At 50.3% G+C, this 10,009-nt stretch overlaps 1 protein-coding gene across 1 annotated transcript; it reads right to left on the bottom strand.

The window, feature by feature from the left end:
* Positions 1–524: 524 nt before the first annotated feature.
* RHCG (Rh family C glycoprotein) lies at positions 525–8,977 on the bottom strand. The gene is made up of 10 exons (XM_071568387.1): positions 8,662–8,977; positions 5,161–5,347; positions 4,545–4,695; positions 3,660–3,807; positions 3,105–3,271; positions 2,282–2,419; positions 1,794–1,930; positions 1,145–1,269; positions 850–923; positions 525–749 (listed from the first exon to the last, which is right to left on the bottom strand). The coding sequence occupies exons 1-10, from the start codon at positions 8,846–8,848 to the stop codon at positions 684–686; spliced, it is 1,380 nt and encodes a 459-aa protein (XP_071424488.1). The 5' UTR covers positions 8,849–8,977; the 3' UTR covers positions 525–683.
* Positions 8,978–10,009: the final 1,032 nt, after the last annotated feature.

The raw sequence follows: 10,009 nt of genomic DNA, 5'->3' as shown, positions 1-10,009 counted from the left end.
CCTATGCTGTATGTACAAACAAGGCTCCTAGGGAGCTGATGGAGGCCTCAGCAGAGCAGGTCAAGGGAAGGCGATGGTGGAGGCTGGTATAAGTGTAGCCAGACTCACACCTGGCCCTCACCCACACCATCAATGGCTGGATCCTGCACACCAGTGCAGGGACAGCTGCTGCACCCTAGCAGTCCCTCACCAAAAAGCACCAGCTTGGCCTGTGCTTCCCACAGGGGCTCAGTCCCTGCTGTGGTGGCTCATCACCTTCAGGACTGCTATCTTAATGTGCCAGGTCCTAACACAAGCATCTCCCCAGCCTGCACTATCTAAGACATCATCTAATTACTACACCCAGCCTGTACTGCCATTGTTCATGCCTCCACTTTGGCTCCCAGGTGCCAGGAGCGTCCCAGTGCCTCTGGCAGCCAAGAGCCAAGAGCTCTCCCGGTAGCTGCTCTGTACCACTGGTGGGAGAGACGGGGTCTGGGCGACATCCCATCCTGCTCCACCCCTGACACACGGGAGCACAGGCCTGGAAAGAAGAACACGTCTTTATTTTATCCACAACAGAGCGTTACAAAAGTGGGAGAGTAGGGCAGAGCCTTTGTCGTCACGGGAGTAAACGAGCCTTTGGCCCCGCAGCGGGGCCACGGTCCGGCGGCGGGGAAGGCTCGGGGCGCTGGCGGGGCGGCTCAGGGCGAGGCGGGCTTGTCGGGGTTGTGCATGTGGTACGCGTCGCTCTCCTCGTCCTCCGGCACCTGAGGCGCGGCAGAGCCCTCTGAGCCCCCCGGGCCGGGCCACGGGCCGACAGCGCCATCTCGTGCCCCCCGCCCCGCTCCCGCCCCGGACCCCCCTCACCTCCCAGTAAACCTCGTCCTCGAAGCAGTTCTCGGCGGCGGCGTCCCCCCAGATGGGCAGCTTCAGGATGCCCCCTGGAAGGAGACGGGCAGAACGGTGGGCAGGGGGCCGGGATGTTGGGAGGGATGCAGGCGGGATGCACACAGTTGACCCAAGGGGGCAATCGCAGCCCCGGCACGATGCTCGGTGCCGTCCCCCCCGAACTCATCCAGTCATGGGCAGGAGCATATGGAAGCCTCCGTTTTAGACGTAGCCTGGTTCAACTCTGCCCTCTCTGTGCTCCCCTCTGGCTTACCCACAATGCCCCCACCGACAAACGCCATCAGCAGAGACACCACAATCCCGGCCGCCTGGAACCCTCCTTGGACACTGGGTGTCCGCGTCTGGTACTCGCCAGTGAAGTCAAATGCCTTGATGAACCTGCAGAAAAGGCGAAGATTGCTCTTGGCAGGAGACATTCGCTGGCTCCGGAGGAGTTGGGTTGCCCTGCTTCCTCGGGGACTTCTCCCTAGCCCCATCTGTCCTCTGCAATGGACCAGGAGAGAGGTGCACTGACCAAAACACCACTGATTTCCTTCTCCTCTGGCCCCGGTGAAGCTTTATGTAGGAGGACTACAAAATATAATCATGTTCTTTGTATTTCAGACCTTCAGCTTTACCTGACCACCCAAAACAATGCAGGGGGGAGGGAGGAACTCTTCCCTACCTGTTGTGGCCCAGAATAATGCTAAACAGCAGGACTGTGGCTCATTTTTGAGGCCACCAGAAGTCATCTGCAAGAGATGAAGCTTTTACACCTCACTAAGCCCAACACAGTCATCGAACCCCATGTTTTTTAGGGGCAACTCTTAACAATTAACGAAGACTTTTAATTTGTCCTTGCTCCCAGTCCAAGGAGCCTCAGGTAAAATGTATATTCAGAGAAGATTTTCAAGCTGTCTTACCCTTCCCTTCCATATATATCCTCTGTAGCTGCAGCTGCTGTGATGGCCCCCACAATGCCACCAATAAGGCCTGGCATAGCGTGGAGGTTGTGGATGCCACATGTGTCTTGAATGTGCAACCTAGACTCCAAAAAAGGCTGAGGAGAATGGAAGCAGAGAAAGATCAGGGAGATGAGCATGGCCCTGGAAAGGATTAATTCCTTCCATGGAGGACTTGGATAAGCAGAGAAGGAAGAGTGACACTGAGTCCCATTAAAGTGCTAAGAGCTTGTAGACAAAGATGTGAGCCAAGCTCAAAATAAAATAACAAAATATCATTCATTCTCCTAATGAGAGTCTGAGTCTTCCTGAGCATTTTGGGGCAGTAAATGCAGTCAGAAGTGCATCTTATAAGGGTTACTGGGAAGCAGGAACCCTCGAAGGGAAATGAATCCATTTCTGGTCTCCTTAGCTAAAGCAGGGCTGCAAATCTCTTGAGCAGCACTCACCGTGAAGTAGACATAGCCCACTGTGGACACGATGCCAGAGATGGACCCGACAATGAGGGAACCGTATGGAGTCAGCATCATCTCTGCACTGGTGCCCACGGCCACGCCGCCTGCCAGCGTGGCATTCTGGATGTGAACCTGCAGAAGTAACCACCCTGTCTTGGCATCTCAGGGAGATTGTAATTGCTCAGGCACGGTGCAAATGGCAAAGTGGGAGAATCAGCTCTCAAAGTGTTTCCAGAGTAAATATCAGGGCCCATTTTCCTGCTTGGTCGTGAAAAACAAGAGAAAAGCAGGCAGTTTCTGTCTGTAGCACAGGTGCACATAGACTCCTACTCCCTGTACCACACACATTTTTTGCGTCCACAGATCTGGGTGGGGAGTTGCGATAAAATGGAAATTGTCTCACCCGTGTGTCATGCAAGCTCTGCTGTCACAAAGTCATGTCACCCACACACCTAACACATACAAGTCAGCCCTCTGATTGCTCACGAGCTGCTACACAGGCCCTGCTTGCTGGAGAGCGCTGCCAAACACAGCTTTGCAACATGCCCAGCAGTGGTGCTCTGGGCAGAGCAGGTCCAGTCCCTGCTGTAACTTGGGTCCACTGCAATGCAGGGCATCACCCCACACCTCAAGCGCTGTGTGTCATGAGATATGTCTCACTTTCTTAGCCTCAGGGTTTCTGCTTGGATACTGATTTTACCATTATGACCTGAAACTCTGTATCTGTTCAGCAAAGGTTAAGGACCAGTCATTTCCTAGACTCTTGATCAGCTTCATTATAAGTCGCAAGGGCATTGCAGGGCTGTTCCCAGCTTACCATGTCAAGCTTGCCCTTCTTCTGCAGCATGCTGGAGAAGGCCATTGTGGTGAGGACACAAGCAGCCAGCGAGCAGTATGTGTTAATGGCAGAGCGGTGCTGGGCATCCCCGTGCTCAGAAATGGCCGAGTTAAAACTGGGCCAGTACATCCATAGATACAGGGTACCTGGCAGGATGGGGAAAATGGGAAGAAAAAGAAAAAGAGAGAGTACAGGGACTGGGGAAAAAAAAAACTTCTAAAGAAGATCTTTCTGTACATGGGGAAATCAAATTGTATAGTCCTGCTGCCTCAGAGCTGTGCCACACATGAGATCAGCATCAGGAAGGGCTGTCAGAGAGAAGGAAAATGCATCCTTGTTTACCCAAGGACCATCTCATCCCATTCACTGATGAAGGGAGATGAATAACTCCGAAAAGTGAAAGACCTCTGTGATACAGAGCTTCTCATCTCCATATCCTGATTGCAGTTTTTTCCCAGAGACATAGGAGGAACCAGCCCTCTGCAGCTGAGTCGTCCACATATACCAGCATCCTTGAGATGAGGACTGACTCACCAATCATAGCGAAGAGGTCAGAGTGGTACACGGAGCCCTGCTTGTCCTTACTCTGCTCCAAGTTGGGTCTGTACAGGATGCGTGTCACTGTGAGGCCAAAGTAAGCTCCGAAGGTGTGAATGGTCATGGAGCCACCTGCATCTTTTACCTGCAGCCATGTGAAAGCAGAGGTTTGCTTCTGCAATGGTCATTCATTCTAGAACTGAGGCCTGATTTGCGTTGTGCCAGCTTGTTTGCCCACTCAGCCTTTCTGCCTGCACACACTCATGTGGAGAGGTGGACAGAACTGCTCTGGTCCTGCTCTCTATCCTGCTTGCTTGGTCCTGTGCACTTAGCTTCTGCTTGAAAGGCATCAAGGCAGAGGGGAGCTTCTGACCTGAGCAAATGGCAAGCAAGTTGCAGTGATAGCCAGGTTGGCTCCCAAGTGCACTCTTGTGAGAGCTTCCTTGCTTCCAGTCCTCCAAGCCCTCTCTCAGAGGGCAGGAACTCTGTCACAAGACATCTCATCCTCTTTGCCACTTGATTTCCTTCTACAATACCTATATTCCATCGGGGAAAATAGACAAGAGGGAAAGCTCAGGCACAAAGAGAGTGACTGGTAATTCGTGCTAAGACTCCTTGTCTGCCTCTGGAGCTCTGACAGAGGGACCCAGTGCTCCTGAATTGTCAGGCTTGTGCGTAAAACTCCAAAAGATCTTCCTTCTCAGGGAAGTACTACCCATTGACCTCCTCCTTCATAATCTGCCTACTTTTTCTGCCTTAATTCTTGTATTTTAAATGCTTATGAAGAAGCTATAACTTGGTGGAGCCATAGCAAAGGGAGACAATTTAGAGAGATGCAGAGAGGAACGCGCAGAACCAAGCGGGTACTACCTAGAGCCTTACATGGAGCAGGTTGAGGAGGATGTACTCGTTCACTGAAAAGAGTGTGACTTGAAACAAAGTCATAACAAGAAGTTGTATGGGGCTGGTTTTGCCCAGGATGGCCCCAAAGGCGATGCACACAGAGCCCACGCAGAAATCAGCATTGATCAGGCTGAAAAAGAGGAAGGAGAATTGTGGGTTTATAAGGAAGTACTTTTCTGTAGCTCACCTTTACCCACCCACAACTCTAGAGATCCCACCTGAAGACAAATAGGTAATTAGGAGACATCCCTGGGTTTTTCATTGACCTTCCTTGAGTCACACTGGCCGGGAAAAGTGCTTTCCTCCAGATTATTTATATAATGTGGATAGTCTCAGCACTGGCATCCACAGTGCTTGGCTTGGGACTAAGGGAAGACACTTGTCCCATGTTTCCCTTTGAGCAGTACTACCATTAATGGCAGGTACCTTTGGACCAAAAGGCGGAAAGCAAGTACACTGAGAGAAGATAGCAGTTTAGAGACTGATTTGCTTTTGACATAACTGAGGGACAGGTGTTGGCAGCTGCTTGGCTCCAATTACGGCTCTTCCACTGGTCAGTCAAGAAGTGTCATCCCAGAGCCCATCTCCTTCTTACTTCTCCACTCCAATGAGGATCTTCCCATTCTTGAAAGAGTGGAACCAGCCTTGCATCAGAAGAGCCCACTGGATCCCAAAGGCAGCAAGGAGGAAATTGAAACCCACAGCTCCGAATCCATAACGCTTGAGGAATGTCATGAGGAAGCCAAAGCCCACAAAGATCATCACATGGACATCCTGGAAAGCTGAGCAGAAGGAAGGAACTGTAAATTCTGTGAGGAGAGCAGGGCTGCAAGTGTCACTTTCATTTGGTGTTGAAAAGAAACCAACTGCATCACTGGCAGTAAGGGGGAAATTTAAGTGAAAATGTGTGTTTGTCTCATGTCCCCACATTTCTAAGTCTGAAAATAGCTCAGCTTTTGGAAACTAGCTTTTGGTTAAAAAGGCTCAGTCTTGTAAGTAAATGTTTTTTAAAAGCTGTGTGCAAGAGAAGACCAGCGACTAATGGAGTGTACAGAGGAAAACATTTTTCTATTCAGATTGTTTTTCTCATTTTGTAAAAAACTTGGAAAATGTTATATAAAATGAACAGTGACGATTTGTTAAAGCACATGGAACAATCATTTTGGGTAGGTCCATCCAAGGCAGGGTCCTGGCAATAGCTCAGAGCAAGGAGAGCAGAAGAGCAAGGAAAGTTTACAAACACATTTTTAAATGCTGCTGAAATCAGTGGCAAAATACCCTTGAGAAAGAAACCCACCTAGTGAGATTTTTAGTGCTTAAACCAGAGAGACCCAGTTCTTCCCACTTGTGCTCAGACCTGCTCACTCAAGCCCCTCAGATGCCCTTCCCCGAGGGAAAGCAGACCCGTGGGAGCCTCCTGAAAGACCTTCTTGATGCAGTAAACCTGCAGTACTTCTTAATGCTGCACATTTCTATCAGATAAGCATCGCTTCACAATTAAGTGAGTTGAAATGCTTGCATGCTTACAATTTGAACCATACAAACCTTCACACTGAAGGCCACTGTGACCATGAATAAACAGGAAACCCAAGGCTGAGATCCCCTGGTGGGAGACTCCCACCAGCAACGCTGTAGAACAGATCAACACAGTGTTGACGGAGCTACACCAAAAAGCTCTGCATTTGCAGTGCACAAACCATCACAGCCACTATAATAGCCAGCAATGTCTGTGAACCTCAGAGAGGGCATAAGCTCAGGGCAAAGGAAATTCAGTCATTGCAAATCCACATTACCCCAAACCTGTGCTAAAGTCCATCAGTCCCAGGTCCATTCCCACAGGGCTTGTGTCTGCTGCTTCCCCTGAGGGCTGGTGAGGATTTGCATGAGGAGTGGCTCTGCAGAAGCCGTGGCTTTTGTCCTTTGGTGCTTTACAAGATCTTGCCACTTGTTTAAGGACAAGAATTTGGACAGGCTTAAGCCATGTAGTGCCATGTTACTCTGCTTGTTTTTTAAAATGCCCTCCATGCCTTTGAAATCACTCGTAGAAAAGGAAGGAGATGAGATCTGCAGCTGGAACTGTTCAGGAGAGGTCACTTCAAATCCACTTCTCCAAATGTCCTAAGAACCAGTCTTTCTTACTCTGGTTTTCCATACAATCCCACAGACTTTCCCTCTGCATTCTCCCTCTCTCTTCTCCAATGTAAGCAGCATAATATACAGCTAGAATTATCTACTGCCGTTTGCATTACCTCTTCATTCTTTCACCCTAAAAGCAGAAATACACAGGTCAGTATTAAAGCTGCAGACCATGTGCGCTCCAAAACCACAGAGGATCTCACTGTGTGTTAAACCCTGTAGAAACCCAGGAGGAAGAGCAGGGCTTTCTTCAAACTGCACCCAGTCTAAAATCTTTTTCTAAGCCTTGTCTTTGTTTTTCTTTGTGAAGAGTAGCACTGACATCACGAAGAGGCAGCCCAGGCACTTCCACGCCCTAAAGGTTTTGTAAGCCTGCTTTTGTGGAGGGACAATTGCCATAACTGTCAAAAGAAAGTGCTTGGGCTTTGGGAATGCTATCTGGACAAGCAATTTCATTTCCTCTTTCCTGGAGAGCAGATGAGTCACCCATTAGGGAATATCCACATGCGATTCAAAATGAGAAGAAATTGTCACACTGACTGGACCTGGCAATGGCACCACTGACAGAGTTTCCCTCTGCCTGCCTTCCCAATCATCTCTGTCTTGGGGCACCTGTCAGCTTGTTACTCCTATCCCTCTGCCATTGCAGGCAGGTCCTATGGACAGCAGTGGTCGCAGATATGTTGATACAAATGAACCTCAGGTGTTCAGCCATGACACTCTCTTCTGAGCAGCACAGGATGGACACATATCAAAATTCCAGGGCTTGGCTGCTTTGTCATGTTTGTCCATCTTTGCAGAGAGAGAATATTTCTGATTAGATAAGGGAGAAAAAACAGCTGTGCTTTTGGGCACATGAACCCTTCCTCTGGTCTGAAACAGAAATGTAATTCAAAGCTAAACTGAGCAGTTGCCCTTAGACTGACTTAGTTGGGTGAATCCATGCAGCCATGTGAGGGGGAATATTTGGCACTGTGGAGCAGGAGTGGGATATGAGGACAGAAGAAATGCCACGTCCTTGGCTCATACAAGCTCTTTTTTGGAATCCTGATGTTCTCTCAGCACATCAGTGACAAAAGCAGCCCAGAGGCACTACTGATGCTTCATGCCAACCTATGTGGGGCTAGTCCCAAGGGCAGATCTCCAGGGAGAGCCCAGGGCAGCCACGGCCATGCACTAACTCAGACAGTGGCTGAGCAGTGGGTTTCTGTAAGCAAATCCTTCTCTGAACTAGCTAGTCCTCAGCGGCCACAGGTTGCTATAGCTTCTTTGATTTAGCAGGTGTTTTTAATGGAAATGTTCTAAATAGATGCATGACTCAGGCCTGTTGCTTCCTTGGAAACAATTGCCTACAGAAGCAGCCTGTTCTGAAAGGCTTGCAAAGATGACCAGCCCTGGAGATCAAAGCACCCAAAGGCACTGCCTGGCCAGAAGAGCTTTAACCACCCAAATAATCCCTGTGGCACTACAATACAGTGAGCAGAGAACCCTGGGAACCTGGCAGCTTAGGAGGACTCTGGCATTGAAATATCAGTAGCTAAAGGGTAATTCGCTAGTGAGGGGGAGGACGTAGGAAGGGGGAGGAAGATGTCACAGGATTTCAACAGCCATTCCTCTGTATGCACAGAAAGGCTTGCTCTGATCCAGAGCTGAGGGAGGAGGCAGCAAGCTGAAACTAGCAGGGTGCTGGGAACATGTCAGTCCTATTCCTGGAAAAAAGACGTCATGGTACCCTGCTGACAGAGCCCCAAGAGTGCTGGAGGGCCACGAAGCTTTTCTCTTGCTCTTTGGTGCAACCCAAACCAGCCTCGAGGCAAGAGCTCAACTTTCTAGCAATAGGTGGAGAGATTGTCTCTGACAGGATCTGTCATAGGACAGGACAGGATGGATGTGATGGATTGGGATGGGATGGACGGGTAGAGACCAGCCAACACCAGGACTAGGCTTCCAGAATACTCACACGGGTATCGGAAGTAGAAATCATTCTCCATGTCACTGGTCAAGTTCAGCTCTTTCTTCTCTTCCTCCCAGTGTGCGTCGGCTTCGGGGCCAAAGCGTACGAAGACCCCAAAGAGGACGATCATGGCCACCTCCCAGAGGAGGCAGATGAGCGGGAGTCGCCAGCGCATATACGTGTTCTTCGCCATGCCCTGGTGCCTCGGCCTTTCCACCCGCAGGGATCCCCGGGGGCCCAGCAGCCTGTGTGAGCCCGTGTCCCCTGTGCCCAGCCACCACCGGGGACATATATATGTCAGAGAGGGCGAGGTGGGGCTCAGGGAGGTGCCTGCAGCAGGATCACATTTCAGAGCACTGGAGCTTCAGCAGACTTGTTGTAACCCACCTTCCTCCCTGGGAGGAGGGACAGGCCGAGGCACCTTTTCCCCGAGCTGCTCTGCACACCTCTGAGCCCTGCCTCTGTAGGGACAAGGAGATGTGGAGGCCAGTGTGAGTGGGGAGTGGAGCCTGGACGTCCAGCCCCCTGATCTGCCCGTCTCATACCCTCATCCCTGCTGTCCTGAGTGCCCTCCCTCCTTGCACTGGGTGGTCCCCTCACCGCCCTGCCCGGCTCTCTACCCTTCCGCACTGGCACTGAGGTGAAGGCAGGGTTCCCTTTGCTCCAGCTCTCTGCTTTTGCAAGAACAGACTGTTGTGCAGTCACAGGAGGAATAGGAAGATATGGGCTTCTAAGCAGATATCCAGATCCTGCAGCCATGCACAGACATGCAATGGCCCAAGGCTGCCATGTAGCTATAAGCATGTTCAAGTGACACATGTTCCTTAATTTCCCAAATTATCCAGTGCATCCTCCTGGCAAGACAAACTGTGCTGGGGCTGCATGAAAAAGGACATTACTGGGAGATGGTGCTGGAGATGGGACTGGAGATCAAAACATTCCCTCATCTGGTATGGGGCTTTCTTTAATTAACAAACATAAACAAAAACTCTCTTTCCCCCTACTGTTTTGAACTACTTGCTCTTTCCCCGAAGAGCCAAGTAAGTCCTTAAACAGATCCCAGCTCCCTCCTCTGCCTGCAGATCCCTGGGATGCCTGTCAGTCTCCAAGAGATAAAAGACTGCAGCCCAGGCAAACTGCCCAAATTTGCTGATGGCATCTAATTGTGGTCCGCAGGCTGAGCAAGCAGCACTGATTTTGGTGTTGATTAGGCAATAATTTGAGTTTATTATTTTTTCTTGTTTGCTTTCGTCTCAAAGTGACAGATGGCAGAAAAATGCTGTGGATGATCTTGAAGTGACTGACGGCCACAGAAAATCATTCTCCAACCTCATTTGAACCCCATGCAGGCAGC

Source organism: Pithys albifrons, chromosome 13 (genome assembly GCF_047495875.1).
Source record: "Pithys albifrons albifrons isolate INPA30051 chromosome 13, PitAlb_v1, whole genome shotgun sequence".
In the NCBI taxonomy this organism is placed as follows: domain Eukaryota; kingdom Metazoa; phylum Chordata; class Aves; order Passeriformes; family Thamnophilidae; genus Pithys; species Pithys albifrons.
Note: the sequence above shows the minus strand (reverse complement) of the source record. Positions and strands in the feature narration are given on the sequence as shown.

Bases quoted from the DNA above. Each gene is read 5' to 3' on its own strand.
- RHCG (XM_071568387.1), bottom strand. From the start codon at position 8,848: ATGGCGAAGAACACGTATATGCGCTGGCGACTCCCGCTCATCTGCCTC. The intron at 2,420-3,104 runs GTAAGCTGGGAA...TTACTTCTGCAG, and splicing joins AGAAGGGCAAGCTTGACATG to GTTCACATCCAGAATGCCAC. The intron at 1,270-1,793 runs GTAAGACAGCTT...CCTTTTCTGCAG, and splicing joins GATATATATGGAAGGGAAGG to GTTCATCAAGGCATTTGACT.